The 16,787-nt window shown below is 44.6% G+C and overlaps 1 protein-coding gene across 1 annotated transcript in view; it reads left to right on the top strand.

The window, feature by feature from the left end:
• Positions 1-8,259, top strand: part of TENM4 (teneurin transmembrane protein 4) — a 248,881-nt gene extending 240,622 nt beyond the window's left edge. Inside the window, exon 27 of the mRNA XM_078852201.1 lies at positions 7,354-8,259. Coding sequence (XP_078708327.1) covers positions 7,354-8,112 — 759 coding nt within the window. The 3' untranslated portion in view covers positions 8,113-8,259. The remainder of the gene's footprint in view (positions 1-7,353) is intronic.
• The last annotated feature ends 8,528 nt before the right edge of the window (positions 8,260-16,787 follow it).

Genomic DNA, 16,787 nt, shown 5'->3' with positions numbered 1-16,787 from the left:
GAGAAGAACCAGGCAGGTAACACTTCACATAATGTTGGGCTGTATTTGCCTTGCAGGGATGGGAGGTTGGAGACCTAATGCTGAGTTTGAGCATCCCCCAGCTTGGAAATACCCAGCATGCCATAAACCTTGCGCTACGTTCAGCTTAGCTTAGTTATCCCCCTGCAGCTCCAGAGTGACATTTAAAATCCAGTACTCTCTTGTGCTGCGCTTTCTGCCTGTGAGGCTGCCACTAAATGGTTTGTTGAACAAGTTCAGCGTTATTGGCCAGCAGGGGATGCGTCGTGACCTCTGGCATATTGCAGAGCTGCAGCACCTGAATCCAATTTTGCTTCTTTTCCCCTTTCGTCTTGTTGAATTACCGAGTAATTGCGGGCGGTCGTACAGCTCTGTTTGCGGGGGAGGGAGGGCTGGAATCAGTCATCATTTCATTAACTATACTGCTCTCAGTCTCATGAGCTCTGGGGCTCTGATACCTGCGGCTTGTTGTCTGCACCGTTGGCTGCAGGGGAAGGGTAGCCCAGCTCAGCTATTGGTTTTCGTCTGCACACTGAAGGAGGCAGAGGCTGATCTGAATTGTTTTGGCTGTGGAATGAAATAGGCTGTTGTGTATTCTAAAGTAACTTCCGAAGGGGAGGATCCTCCACACCCTCACAAGGCTTTACTCTTCCTGCCTTGCAAATCTGATTGATTAGGAGTGAATTCTGCTCATCCCATCAGTTTTAAAATGGAGCCAACCCTTTTTTTCCCAACAAGAACCACCTTATTTTTCTCTGTCGGGGGTTAAAAACGGCAACGGCCTTGTAGTTCATGCACAGGGCTGGAATTTAGGAGCTCTGGGTTCTGTGCGGTGTCACGTGGGGCGAAATCCTCTCTCCAGTGCCCAGGCTGAATGCTAGGAATCTCTGTAGGGTGGTGCTGCAGTGCTCTCAGATCCCACAGAGCCGACTGCAGCCCCTGTGCCCCTAACACTTCTGCCTAGAGGAGATGGGGGAGGACGAGGGGGTTGACATAGTGACAGATCCTCGGTCCTGGCCTGCCATTGCTCCATCCTCCTCCATGTGGTCACAGAGGGCACCCAAATGAAGCTGGGCTTTGCAGTGCAGGTGCACAGTCCCAGTACAAAGAAAAGGAGGACTTGTGGCACCTTAGAGACTAACCAATTTATTAGAGCATAAGCTTTCGTGAGCTACAGCTCACTTCCTCAGATGCATATCGGGGCAGTTTCCACGATATGCATCTGAGGAAGTGAGCTGTAGCTCACGAAAGCTTATGCTCTAATAAATTGGTTAGTCTCTAAGGTGCCACAAGTCCTCCTTTTCTTTTTGCGAATACAGACTAACACGGCTGTTACTCTGAAACCAGTCCCTGTACAAACTCACTGCATCCTGTCCCTGTCTCTCCTCCACACTAAAGCCACACCAGTTCCACCCCAGTGAGCCCTCTGTGCCTACCATGAAGGTGTATAAGTTGACCTTTCGTGCAACAGTTTCTTTCATCTACAAAGTGGGGATTGTAATGCTTCCCTCCCCCACGCAGGCGATGGGAGATTCCACTCACTATGTCTGTTTTAATTGGATTTAATGACTTAAGCTTAAAGGCCACAAACTTAGTGCCGAAAGCTCGGCAACTAAAACAGAGACCTGGTCAGGAATTTTCTGACAAAACGTGTTTTTCCTTGGAAAATGCCAGTGTGTCAAAACCAAGCCTGTTCATGGGGAAGGGTCAAGTTTGACAACTCTCCCAATTGCGGGGGGCGGGGGGGGAAATTGAAAAAAAAGGTTTTGAAACTCTTATAGGTAATTTCTTTCATTGTTTATTTTTTCTTGGTTATTTTAATTAATTTATACTAAAAAAACCCAGGTTAAAAAAATTAAAGGTCAAAGTTGTAATGAAACATTTTGAAATTATAAAAACAAACACCTTCAAAAAATCAGATCAGTAGATTTTTAAGATAAGAAAGAACCATCGCTCTACTCTCTGCCATCTTCAACTCAGATGGTAATTTTCTGTTTCTCTTCCTTGGTAGGTCATTAAAATGGGTTGTAAGATGAAACACAAATGATAGATCATCTCCTCTGATCTCTTGCGTAGCGTAGGCCAACAAATTACACTCAAGAATGCCTGCATTGGGCCCGTAACTTTTGCTTGACGTATAGCATATCTTTCAGAAAAACATGAAGTCCTGACTTACAGATTGCCAGTGATGGAGAATCCACCAGGTCCCTAGATAAGTTGTTCCTGTGGTTAAGTACCCTCATTGGTAAAATTTGTGCCTTCTCTCTAATCTTAATTTTTCTAGTGTCACCTGTCAACCATTGGATCTCATTATACCTTTCTCTGGTAGATGAATGAATTCTCTACTATCAGAAATCTCTACCCCATGTAGGTACTTGGAGAGCATGATAGAGTCACCTGTATATCTTCTCTTAGATAAACTAAACAGATTAAGCCCCTTTATTGTATAGCTTTTTTATTGACACTCCTCTCTTTCAGTGGATCACTACAGTTGCAGTCATAGCACAAAGCAAACTCAGTTGCTACCCTGTGACTGGGTCATTTTGTGTAATAAAGCCAAGCTAAGCTCTCTTTTGGTCACAATTTCTTTCTTGTGGGCTTCTAACTGAGCTCCTTTACTTACCCAGTGGCCACTTTCACCCCTCTCCAGTATTGTCAGGGGGCATAGAGGAGGCAAGTCTCTGGTGTAGCTAATGCAAAGATGTTTTACTTGGGGTACTGGACTCAAACTGAGGTCTCAGTGCCTCTCCCCAGTTCTTGAGCTCCCATAATATACCTGCCTGAGTCTACAATGCTACTGTCACTCCATAAAGTTTCTTTAGTCATAGCCTAGACTCACCAAGTCAACAATAAGCCCATATTTTAGTAAGGGAAATATACACCCATGGTATATTGGTACAAGTAGAAACAAGGAAACAGGTGCAAATTTCTTTCACATCTTGGCTATTTATGATGGGAAATGAAAGCTCTAGGTATCACAGGGTAAAGCACTATTTAAAAACAAGAGATGATAGAAGCTAGCTGTGGTATTTTAAATCCTCAAGAACTGCAGGCAAAATACAAGCAGCTATTCCAAGATCACTGTAATGTACTATTCTCTTGAGCTTGTACAGCAGGAAACAAACAATGAAGGTCAGTCTCTTCTCTCCAATGGGTCATTACTAGATAAAGTAAAATGTCACTTAAGGGCATCTGATTAAAAAAGATCTTAAGGAAAAACAAACCCAGATTAGAGATGTCAGTTGTGTATAGTGACAAATATTAAAATAAAATAACCAATAAGTCCCACCACAACTCCCTTCTGCTTTAATGCTGTTTTTATACTGTACCTCTGGGTTACAGTTGCCAAAAGCTACAGCATTTTTAGAGAGCTCTGCTCTGTGCCATCTTCAGCTCAGATGGTAATTTTATGTTTCTCTTCCTTGCTAGTTCATTAAAATGGGTTGTCAGATGAAACAGAAATGATCTGAGTATTTCAAAGGCAGGGATACGCTGTCTCTTTGAACTCTGCATAATCTGTTTGCATTCCCCCTTTTCTTTTCACAGGGTAGCATACAGGCTGAGGTTTATATATATATATATATATATATATATATATATGAAGATTATTTAAATAAAAAAAAGAATACACTCTGTTATTAAAGGGATACACTCAGGGTCATCAGATCCTAAATTAAGCAGTTTTCAAAGTCCTCCCATATTATAGGACACAGTTTCAAGATAACCGAGACATTTTTAATTATGAGTGATGATGCATTGCGCTACCATGTGGAAGACCTTAGTTTGCAGATTTGTGTCCCTGGATAGCGAAAGTTGGGAATGGTAGAGCAGCACCATAGCTAAGCCCCTCTGGGAGCCAGCACAAGTGCCCTGTGTTGCTCAGAAGCAACCCCTCAATTTACTTGGCTAGAATAATTATAGCTATAAGCAGCGTCCAGTGGTAGGGCACAGGATAGGTAGTCAGGAGACCTGGTTTGTATTCCTGGCTCTGCCACCGACGCATTGTGGGACCTTGGGGAAGTCCCTTCATTTCTCTGCACCTCCTTATTGTTGATTGAAATTACTCCTGCAGTGAGGTGCTTTCTAAAGCTAAAGGAAGAGACGGTCCTTGCTAGAAATAGACAAGACAGACAAAACAAGCCAGATGTTTGAGGTGCTGTGGAACACTGTGATCTTTGGGTGACAGGTGCTAAGCACTAGTGCTGTTATATCCTGGGGACTCCCACTAAACCTCAGTCTAGATATTATGTCCAGGTGTATTTTGGGTTTTGTTTTTTATTTTTGAATGATGTTGGCCATATGAGTCGGTGAAGATGTTGTGAGGCTGTCATGTTGTGAGCCGCACAAATGCGGTGTATTACTAAGTCAAGGAAAAGTCATATGTTTTAATATGGTGCCATGAAACACAAAGGAGGTTAAACACAGATTTTAAATCTAGTATTTAACGGCCTGAGTTGGTGACAAAAAACTGGGACATTTAGTCTATCTGTATCTTAACTTAGCCATCTGCCTGAGTATTCCCCGAGTCAAAGAATACATGCCCTGCTCTGCTACGGCAGGATGGGGCAAAGTTACATTTCAGCTGTGTCTTGTAGTGTCAGCAGAACCTCGGAGTTGATTAATAAGGGACCCAGTACTATGCCAGCTGGTAATCAGAGCAGCTGAGGAATGGAGAAGGGAAAAAATGCAGCTATGCAAATTCTCCAGGGCATCCTGATTCTGAAGGGCACGAGCACTTTGTCAGTATGGCACCCTTCATGGTTTGCCCAGAATTAAATGGCGTGGCCAGTGAAGGGGAATCTCATGTGGGGCTGCATCTGTAAAGGTCATGTTGTGGCTGGACATCAAGACCAGCACCCTTCCTCTCAGTGACATGCAGTAGGCTGCGCTGTAGTCTCACGAGGGAGGCCCATCACCTGGCTGTTGAGAAACAGACCAGACCATGCACTATATATAAGAGGACTGGACCAGCCCTGCATGGGGCTGAGGTCTAGAAAGCCCTTCGTCACCTTAAATTCTGGGGTACACACTGAAGAACAGGCAAACCAGGTCCCACCCTATAAAACTCCATGCAGTTTTGCACAGAATTCAAAGGGAGCTTAAGCTTTTGGTCTGAGTCCCAAAAGGGGTTTAGCAATAGTGGGATTTACTATTCTTGTCCCTCTTCCCTCCCTAATCATGACAGGGATGGCAGCTGAAATAGCTCAGGACACAGGAGTAGCTTTTATTGCTCTGTGACAAGCCTGAGAAAAGGAGGGCAAGCTAGAACCTCCCCACAGAATCTCTTTCTCCAGACCAAAGCTATAGGACAAGCTTATCCAGCCAACTTTTCCATGGCCCATTCAAGCCATGTCAGATTTGCTCATTACTGGACCTGCTTGTGTCGCAGTTGATGTCAGTGGCAAAATCTCCTTTGACTTCAATGGGAGCAGGCTCAGCATGTGTCTCTCGTCAGTCCTCCTGAGCAGCATCCAGAATCTGAGGTTTTTTTTGTTATAACACAACACCCTCATAACAGAGCAGTCACTAGGAGATTCAGATGTTCCATGCCACTCAGAATCAGGACCTCTGGGAGTTTATAGCATTTACATCTGTAGTGTCATGTTGGAGAAAGGGTTGTTTTTGTGCCTCTTTATCATTGGTCACGTTGTGTCCTAATGGAGTTCGCCTACAACCCCACTGCTTTCAGGTGCCTCGCACAGGCGATAGGTCAGTGCAGAATTTAGCCTCACAGGGCCTCCCACAAACTTCTAGTGACACATTTGGCAGGTCACTTAATCGTCTGTGCCTCGCTTTCTTCATAGCTAAAATGAGGCTGCTAATATACCCTCTTGGGCATCACGAGGCTAACCGCATTCATTGTTGTAAAAAGCTTGGAGATCCTTCATTGGACGGTCCTGTAGCAGTTCAGCCTCTCATTGCTAGAATATTATAAATCGAATATGTAACAGCAAAATAGAGCTCATAACAGCCCCATGTAAATTAGCATTGACTCAGCCAAGACGCCAAAGTTGGACTAACCATGGAGTCTGAATTGTCCTCTGTCACCCCTAAAAAAGGGTCTCGTCAGGAAAGGGCTAAGGCATATTAAGGAAAACAGGAGTGTTAGTTTCCAGGCTGTTAAGCCAGCACCTTTCACAGCTATTAAATTCACTTTAAAAAAAAGTGAGGGTGGCCCCCTTTCGTCTGTAACCTATTTTTAATGCTGGCTGTCGTTACCTTAGTGAATTAAGCCCTTGGCCAAGACAGGAGACTTTTGTTACGGCATCGTCTTGCTTTTGTGAAATTTGAGCAGATAATTGTTCCTGGACAGGAGTAGGAAAGAAGACGGTACTCCCGTCAATGGATGAGTATGTTTCTACAGACGTTTTTCGGTAATGATAAGCTGCTAAATCATTCAGAGCATTTGCTCCTTTATATGCTAACAGCAAAAGTCACTTTGCATTAAAACTGTCTACAGGTGATCAAAGGCTGTGGTCCCTATGCAGTTCTTACTCAGGCAGAGCTCCCATTGATGTCAATGGGAGCTTTGCCTCTGTAAAAATTGAGCTTCAAGATTGAGTCTTAATAGCTGAGGACCTGATCCCACAGGAAGACTGGGAGCACTGTGGCAGTGAGGGGAGGGGAGCGTTAGCACCTCACTTGACTGTTGAATGATCCATTTTGGCCAATGCTTCAAGTGGCATTGAGGGGCTCTGGAAAAGAGTGTTTTGGCCAGAGTGAGGATCACACTGTGATGTGCAGCCTTGGAGGATGATGCAGGGTGGAATCAAAAGCAGGTTAAAACAGAAGGAAACTGCTACTATTTAAATACTTTGAGCTTATTGAACACCTTTTCTCAAAGCTTTTTACAAATATTAATTACTAGAAAATTCCCGGTAATCAGCTATGAATCATTTCTGATTTACAGATGAGGAAAACTGACGCATGAGCAATTAATTTTCCCAAGGTCACAGAAGGAGTGAGGTAGAATGCAACTGTCTCTCACTGTCACCACTAAACCCTAATCTCCCCTCCGTGCTGGGTCCCTCTCCACCCCAGTGTTCCACTCTGTCAGAGGGATGACGTTACATTCAGTTCGGTGTCTTGGCATGATGGCAGTTAGGGAGAATAGCCTGCAAGCACAGGAATCTCAATCAGTTGTTTCATTAAAAAGAAAGACTTTATTTTTCAGACCAACGTTAAGCAGTAGCTAGAGGAAGCAGAACCATTTGGCTCTTCTCACTGGATCATGTCATGTTATTTCTCTGCTCTCCAATGTGCTAGGGATACCTTTCAGTCCCCCGGCATCTCTTTCTAATTTGCGTCTCTCTCTCTCCTTCTCTCCCTTCCTAGTCAATCTTGGGAGTGCAGTGTGAAGTGCAGAAACAGCTGAAGGCCTTCGTCACCCTAGAGCGCTTTGAACAGATCTACAGTTCCAGCATCGCCGGGTGCCGGCAGCTCAAGGAGAACAAGAACTTTGCCTCGGGAGGATCTGTCTTCGGCAAAGGGGTCAAGTTTGCCATGAAGGATGGGCGTGTGGCCACTGACATCATCAGTCTGGCCAACGAGGATGGACGCCGGATCGCAGCTATTCTGAACAACGCCCACTACCTGGAGAACTTGCACTTCACCATAGAGGGAGTGGACACACATTATTTCGTTAAGCAAGGGCCGTCAGAAAGCGACTTGTCCATACTGGGCCTCAGTGGCGGGCGGAGAACCCTGGAGAACGGCGTGAACGTTACAGTGTCCCAGATCAACACAGTGCTCAGTGGAAGGACTAGACGTTACACAGACATCCAGCTCCAGCATGGCGCACTGTGTCTAAACACCCGTTATGGGACCACCTTGGACGAGGAGAAAGCCCGCGTGCTGGAGCTGGCCAGGCAGCGCGCCATAGCCCAGGCCTGGGCCAGGGAGCAGCAGAGACTGCAGGATGGGGAGGAGGGCATTCGCTCGTGGACAGAAGGGGAGAAGCAGCAAGTGCTAAACACGGGCCGGGTGCAGGGCTATGATGGCTACTTTGTGATCTCAGTGGAGCAATACCCAGAACTCTCAGACAGCGCCAACAACATCCATTTTATGAGACAGAGCGAAATGGGCAGAAGGTGACAGAGAGGGTCAATGCGGTGACTTCTTGCCAAAGACAGCTACTCTTTTGTGGCCACTTACCTGACTGTGTTGTACTCAATCCTTTTTCTAAACTGAACCTGGCTGGGGGAGGAAAATAAAGAGAGAAAGAATATGGTTGCACTGTAACTCATGCAACATTCTTTTTTTTTTATTTTAAATTTGGCCTTCACATGTTTTTTGCAATGAACAGAAGGTATATTTTGCCGTAGTGTGATCACAGTGAAATTTACTGTCTCTTTGTCCTTTTTTCCCTTTTGTGAGGAATTTAAAGTGGGGAGTTGTAAACGTACATCCATGGGTTACTTGGTGTGAAGTGAGAAATGGGTGTCTGTGCTAACTTGTTTCATCCTAATCCTTTCTTATTTGGGACAGGGACAGATAGCCTTCGACCCGAATAACAGCTCAGAAACGCTGGGCACGCTGGAAACGGAAGATGACAATGATTCCAAATCTCTCAAAGTGACTGTCTGAATCGTGTGCCTCAAAAGAGAACTTACAAGGAGTTTTCAGCTTTCACTTGGGACAGAAAGTGTTTCTTGGGCTCCTGCTGCACAGAAGTAGATTATAGAGGCAAAAGGAGCTGGATATATTAACTTGCAAGATGATTCTCTTCCTTCCTGAACTGGAATTTAAAAAAACAGTCTTTTTCATTATGATAGTAGATTTTTTTTCTCTTTCTTTTTTGGTCCATGCGCAAATCCTGTTTTTAGTTTAAAAAGCCAGTAAAGGCCAAAAAAGATCCTCCCACTCTATTGGAAAATATCCTCTCTCGTGCCTAGAGCTGTTCTCTAGGTGGGTTGAATGCACCGAAGTTGTAAACGCAACCTCATTAAATACATAGTATTTCAGTACACCAGGTTGTGTGTTCAGCAGTCCGCTGGGCTGTGTCCAATAAAGCAACTTCATTTTAGGAAGCTAATTTGAGTCTGTAAGTAGTAGGATAGTCTCCCACTGACGTACCATTGAAGAGTGCAGCAAATCCATACTCCAGAATTCTTGCTTTTGGGGGCTGTCTTTATTAGCCTGGAAACTGGCTTTCATTCAAACTAAATCATTTATGACTGTGGCAAACATGCCTCTCTGGGACTCTGGCAGCAGGGAATTTAAAACGTTTAATAAGCAGCAGGAGGGGAAATATTAGAACCAACCCTCTAACTGTTCCTTCCCCCTTTCGCCCCATTGGGACACCAAAAAGCTCAAATTATATGAGTAGCCCAGTGAGGGTTAACAGCGAACAAGGAGGCGTTTGAATAGAAATGCCCACTAGAGAGAGGCCCAAATAGTTTACAAGAAACTGCTGACAAAGTTGCTCGACATGGTAATGTAATTTGTACTCACATAATCCCCGTGCTGTGGTATGTGCAAGAGTCCTGGTGATTCAAGTGAACAAGGAGACTGAGCTGAGCTTCTTCCTGAGAAAATTCTCTACCGATACGGGGCATTGCTGCACTCAGAGAAACGCAGGTGTGATGCCATCCAGACCTCTGGATGACCTGGCTCTGACAGAGTCAGTGTTCACCCACACACACCCCTGAACTTTCACTGGCTGTCAGAGAGCAGCTCAGAACCTCTTACATGGTCTGAAATTTTTAACATCTTTTCATCTTCAGTTTTGGCTTCCAGGTTCTAACCAGAGACAGATTGAACCATGCCGAAACACCACAACAAGAGAGGTTTCACAGCCGGCCCTTGGAGCATGGTGTTCTATAGTCCCCTAAAATCACGCCCTCTTCCACTGCACCCACCAAGCTCAGCAGACCCCACCACCAGCATCACTGCCTTGTGCCAAGACGGTATCCCCGGGTCTACTCAGTTACCGGATAGCAAGAAGGCTGGAAAGGACTCAGTGGGCACAAACTCCATGGATAGAGAAAATTGTGGTGGCCACAGTTCTATCACAGCTTCCCTGTAGATCCAGAACTTGTCTGTCTCTGTCCTTATGGCCCCCTCCTGGCTGTTCTCATGCTTTTGCCAGATGGAAGTGAAGGAAATCCCCCAAGAGAGCCTGTTATTCCTAAAATTTTTAACCTAATGTTACAGACCCAGTGAGAGGCACATTGAGAGTTTTAGATTCTGACCTTAACTGAACCCAAACACAGATCCATGTGAGGTTCACACATCTCTGATGCTTACCTACCATCCTGCTGCTTTCATAATTCCTCCTGGCTTTCAGGAAAGGGAGTGTTTTTGATACAGTAACTCAGTGTTATTCTTTGAACTTCACCTTGCAGAGCAGGAAGAGCGTTGGCCAGGACTGAACTGGCAAGCATCCTTTATGGAGAAATACATTGGCAGGAGTAAATAGCAAGTAGTGGTAAGTCTTGAAAATCAGCACCAGTTCTGTCGGAGTGGCTTCACTTTCTGGGAGGTTCTGAAACAGAGCAGAGCAAAAGCTGGCTGAAAATGAACGAGCTGCCCATCTTCAAGCCTAGTGTGTTATAAAGCCGCTCAATACTCTGTTCCGTACACCACCTCTTCCTTTTAACGCTACTCTGTCAAAGTGTAGCAGAAAAGAGAGGGAAGCCTCATGTATCCATTCTCATCGGTTTGTTAAAAATGTAATGGGGATTTTTATGATGGTAAATCGGCTACATTTACATGGAGTAGAGGAAAGGAAATTCAAGTATGAAACACTCCCAATGGAAACCTTGCTGGACTGAGATGGTACCTTTATAGCCTTACCCAGAGTCTTCAGGTTATTACACAAGTAATGAATCCGGGTAGGTCTCCCATTTTTCATGAGTCTCACAAATCTGCCTGTAGCCGAGAGCAATCCAAATCCACATCGTGGCAAAAATCAGTGCAAATTAGATTTACTCTTTGTTCTCAAGCAATGTGATGGGTCTAAAACTGCTCGACTTCCCATTAAAGTCCATTAGTGTCCTGTAGTTGGAGCCTGTGCACAGCCCAGGAAATGGAGGAGTCATTATTTTGAATCTCTTCTCTCCTGACTATTAAGTAGCTCCTTCAACAGAATGATGTTTCTCTAGCACTAACGAAGACAAAACCTAACCAATCGATCAAGGAGACAGTTGACTACTTGTGTCTGCAGCACTATTAGTAGCAGAGCAATAGTTTTAAGAGAAGTTTGGGATGTCTCCCACTCATCTTACTGGGGGTGAAAACTTGAAAGGCTATTTACTATCCTGACACAATAAGATTCCCCTTGTCCTGCCATAAGGGTCTTGTCTACAAGAGCCCAGTATTTTTCTGTGGAGTTCAACCTCCAGGGTAAGGGGAATGTTAAAAAATCAAGGGCTGCATGACCATTTGTTAACTGTTGCCCTGCTGAACAACATACCACATGCAGCTACACATCATTGATTACAGTATATAAGTATCTACATAGAGAACAAATATTTAATAACAGGTTCTTTAATCTAGCAGAGAAAGGTCTAAGGCGGTCGAACGGCTGGAAGTTGAAGGTAGACAAATTCAGACTGGAAATAAGGGGTACATTTCTAACGGTGAGAGTAACTAACCATTGGAACAATTTACCAAGGGTTGTGGTGGACTCTTCCATTGCTGATCATTTTTACATTATGTATTTGTAAAAGCTCTGCTCCAGGAATTGTTTTGGGGAAGGTCTATGGCCTGTGTTATACAGGAGGTCAGACTAGATGATCACAATGGTTCCTTATGAGTTTGGAATCTGTGAATAGATCTTTTCCGTATGGCATCTGTAGCCTGACATTCCATTTATATCCCACAATTACAGTGAGTGGCTCTGTCCCCCTCTTGGGGCTGAACCACACAGAGGTTTATGGGTCTGCTACTGACTTTTTGCTAAAAGAGTTTGATCTCAGGCAGTAGAGGTTTGTGCTTTTCCGGTGCAGAAGTCCTAAGCTCGATCCCTACAGCCTACCCTGAGGCGTTACCCTAAATATTCATTTTAATGGTAATTGTGTAGGAATCACTGCCAGGACCAAGGCTAGCATGGAACAGCCGGGTTTAGTTTCTGACTCTGAACAAGCACACGTCCTGCCCCAAAAGAATTCCAGCCCCTGGCACATTTCCCTCAAAATGTAACGAGTGCGACTCAGCAAATTCAAGTTACAATGAATTGTGTTTGAAGAGCGACTGCTGCCCTTTAAATCTAGGATTTGGAGGGTATACTAGACTAATCAATTCACAGTCTAGGCCAGCGGTATCAAGGACAAGCGCCCACAGGTCTTAGTCTGCACTCAGACAAAACTCCCATTGGATTAGTGGACGTTTTTGCCTACATGTCGACTTGAGGATCAAGCCACATGTGCTGAAATGTGTGTATTTTTAAGCAAAATTGGACCTGGCACCTGTATCATCTGGACCAGACTCATAGCAGGTCAGTCTCTGCAGCAGACAATTCTACTGCACTCTTCAACCTTGTTTTAAATGATCCAACAATGGAGCTTCCAGCTGTGCCCATGGGAAATTCACATTGCAGGATGGATAGCTGCATCTTTTTCCCTTTTCCTGCCACTACAGAGAGGAATCAGTGCAGATTTTTGTCCTCTGCAGATTTGGCTCACTCCTTTCTCTGACTTTCATTATTCAGAAGGCATTGCATTTGTGTAGCAATTGCAGCCCCCGCTAGACTCATTTAGCACTGCAAGATGTACTGCAGTGTTTGTTTCCTCCAAGCTTTTTTGGACAGAAATTGTCTATCCAGAGCTTGGAATATATCATGAAGCACCAGTGACCGGAGGGACTCATACAGCGCATCGAATCTTTGTCATTACTGCTATTGATCAGAGCCATGGCAAAAATGGGCCAACAAATCTAAAAAATACCAGGCAAGAACAGAATAGATGGAGGCTGTTAAGCGACCTCATGCTTGATTTGCGTTTAAAAGACCGATGACTGAGAGCTGTCCTCAAGGCATCATTTGGCTGTAGGTTAGGAACAGTGAGAGAATTCTGCCCTGTATCTGTGGTCGCTTTATTGAGCTGAGGGAACGGTAAGATTCTGCTCAGGCTGGTAAACTGACGCTGCAACAAGAATAAATCAAAATTGGTTAAAAAAAAAAGAAATCTAATAAAGCACCTTTTCAGCTGTGACTTGTAAGTGTCACCATGATAAATGACAGTGCAATCCATTATGCAAAGACAAGACTCCTAACAGGAAATTTTAGAATTTGATTTTCTGATTTACAGCGAGGGCCCCCATCATATTTATAGCATGGCCGTCTGTTTTGATTCAATCGCAGAGTAAATGAAACCAGGGCCACAGATCTCAGCAATGCGGCTGCTCTTTAAACACCGAGGGGGCATAAACACACAATGTTAATAATGGAGCTAAAGATTGCTTGGCTTGTTGACGGGTATTTGGTTTATCTTTGTGTTTGGCAGTGAAGGGCTGTATCTTAGCACTGTTGAACCTGGGTAAGACACATAACAATTATGTTCATAACGGTGCACACTGTAACAGGCCCTTTGGTGAAATAAACTTTGGCCCTTGTTATCTTGAAACACACAATCCACCATCCCTGCATAGCATATCATAGCAAGCCTCACAGGAACCCAGTGTGTTAGCCACTGGCTTGTTCGTTTTTGTTAGTGTTAATACTGTCCTTATTCGGACTGAAAGATTTTCACCATTTCTTTTCTATTATAGCTCATAGTAAGTATTTAACTATATTATTTCCCCAAGTTACAAACAAGGTTTTACTGATTTTAAACAAAATTTAGCCAATGGACTTTAACTGTAGGGTACATTTAACTAAAATCCTCCAGGATTGGAGAGTGATATTTTAAAAGACACACTGTTTGCATTGTACAAAGTGATCAGTTTCAAAATTTATATCCTGTTTCAGAATGCCCCTCCCACTAAATGTACCTTGTTTAAGGAAGGCTATATCATGTCCTGATGGCTGTGATCTTATTTCCTATAGTGATATATCAAGCTGTGTTATTTGAACTGAAAACAGTCTGAAATGTGAAAAAAAAAAAAAAAAAAAGGTGGGGGGAGACAGCAAAATTATTGTCTCTCTCCTGTTTATAGCAATTTTAAAAAGTTGTGCTTATAATAAAATGTTACATGGCTTAACTGTTAACCCCCATCCAGGAGGGGAATGGTATTTGGGCAGAGGAGCCCTGAAAACTCCAAGTGAACACCAACTAAAACTGTTCTGGCAAAGAATAGGTCAAACTGCAGGACAGTTTCAGTGATGTGACTGAAGTAACAAATCAAAGCATCACACTTTTCTGTTAAAACAAATAAATCTGCTTATTTTGCATGAGGCCTTCTGAATGCAGCTACAGTCTAGAAGGAGGACTTTGTAGCAAAGCTCAGCTGTACTGCCAACCCTGGAGCCTCTTGTCATTACCAGGTGTGATCATTTTCCTGAAGTCTGGAACTAATTTTTGAGAATTTTTTTTTCTCAACACTTTGTGTTTCTAACACTGTATTCTTGACTGTGTAAATACGACAAGGCTGTACATAAGTGCAAATGTAGATACCTTCTAGAAAAACAAACAGAAGTGACCGTGTGTAGCCTTCGGTGACAAATAAAAGAATATTTTGTGTTTAAAGGGTTTTTATTTTTGCCATCATGTAAAGGTTAACTCTAGATATTATAACCCAGAGTCACTTGGCTAATGAGCAGGGTAATTCAGAAGAATAGAGTACGTAAGATGAGCTCAGTTCTAAAACTCTCTCCCCAAAGACACTGCTCCTTGTCTAAATGGATTTTTAGTGTCTAGTTTGTGAAGCAAAGAGGAATATACGCTCACTCTCTAACAGTGAATTCATAAACACCCGTCTACAAGATCAGGGCCTGGGAATCATAGTGCATTCAGGCCTTGCATGTAAGAGACAGTTGAGGCAGTTTACTTAAAATAGTTTTTGTAAATTCTGCTTGATTCAGTATAAAAGTGGAATATTTCAGGCATAAAACTTGTGCCTACTTGATTTAAGATGACCTGAAATACGCCTGTTTTCAACAGAAATAGAAGCATCCACACAGACTTTTGCAATGTTTGAACTAAATCAGTTTGTGTCAAACCACTGCAGCTTTCTTGTGTAGATAAGTTCTCAGTTCCACTCCTGCCTTTGCCACCAAGGCACTTAACATGTCTCTGCCTTCTTGTGTGGAAACGGTGTAATAATCCCTACCTCCTGAGGGCCATGGGGGAGGGAATGCGGGTATCTGGGCTAGGGGGGCCCTGCGGATAGGCTCGGGGGTGGGAGGGAGTGTGGGTACCTGGGCTGGGGGGGGCCCCATGGCAGGGCTCTGGGGGGAAGGGAGAGGGTGTATTGGCTGGAGGGGGGGCCGCATGGCTGTGCTCTGGGTGGCGGGGGAGGAGTGGGCAGAGAACCAGGGACGGGGTTGTCATAGGGGTTTCTTTCACTCTCTACTCCTGGGAGAATTGTTGTGTGTGTCTGTATTGTTACAGACATACTTGCTGACAGGTGTTTTGAAATAAATTACGAAAATAATTGAAACGCGTGATTATGTAGTGTTATTTTGATAAATAAAATTTTCAGAATTTTAAAATAGTGTGGGCAGAATTTTTAATTTTTTGGCATAGGATTTTTAAATGTTTGGCGCAGAATGCCCCCAGGAGTATAACATGCAGGCTGTAGGACTAGCTGACATTAATACTAGAGCACTGGGTGAGCACTGAAAAACAGCTTAAACCATTAGCATGCTGCCTACTAACCTACATGAGGATACACAGCAGCCTGGGCTAAAAGGCCTGCTGGTTGCTAGGGCATACAGTGGTTTTCAAAGTGGGGTAAGCGAGCTCTCATCAGGGAATGCGGGAGAAAAAAAAATCCTGTAATGGCGGACAACGCATTTTATTTAGTAAGACTTACACTAATGGGGCTGCAGTTTAACGGGAAGGAACTTGGCAATCTAATCAATGTTTAATTGCTAAGTGCCTTCCCATTAAAACTGCAGCCCCATTGGTGTACGTCTTCTGGCTGCTGTGCGACTCAGAATCAGAGGTTTTCAAACCATGAGAGGCGCACCCCCCACTCCGGACCATTGACGCGTCAAGCACCAGGACTAGTATATGTCCAGCCATCACTCTACTCCTTGTCTGGTCAAAATGGCTGGTCTAGATTCAACAAATGTTTTTTACTAGCTAGTACAAGCATAGGCTTGTGGCTCCAAAGTCAGACAATGGGGCGGGCTTTGGATCAGACACACAAAGTTGCACTTCAGTCCATTAGCCCACAGCAGCTTTGTAAGATGAGGGCCTCTTGGTCAGAGCCATCCCTTAGGCAGGGAGAATTGGGGCAACTGCTCCAGGCCCTGCGCTTTAGGGGGGCGATCGGAAGACCCGGTGCAGCAAGTCCCCCACCCTGGCCAGAGCCCTAAGCTGCCGTGACACCATGGCCAACAATAGCCTCACCTAGGCGCCGGCAACAGCCAGCAGCAGCAGGCAGCCCAGCACCAGGCCGGATCCATCCTGCCAGCCCAGCTGCCGATGCAGAGTGGGGCCCCCACGCCGGAGGGGGCTGATTTGCAGCTGCACTGGAACATTTTTAATAGTAGGGGGTACTGAAAGCCAGCCCCTAACCCCTGTTCAAATGCCACTCTTCCACCCACCCCCCCAGCTGAGGCCAGGAGCAAAGCCCCAAGCAGCAGCAGAGCCCCTGGTGCGGGGTGGCAGCCGGGATCCCGGGCACCCAGGGCCGACAGCTGGGATCCTGGGCGTGCTGCA

This window comes from Lepidochelys kempii, chromosome 1 (assembly GCF_965140285.1).
Source record: "Lepidochelys kempii isolate rLepKem1 chromosome 1, rLepKem1.hap1, whole genome shotgun sequence".
NCBI classification, from domain to species: domain Eukaryota; kingdom Metazoa; phylum Chordata; order Testudines; family Cheloniidae; genus Lepidochelys; species Lepidochelys kempii.
This window is presented reverse-complemented; position numbering and strand designations above follow the sequence as displayed.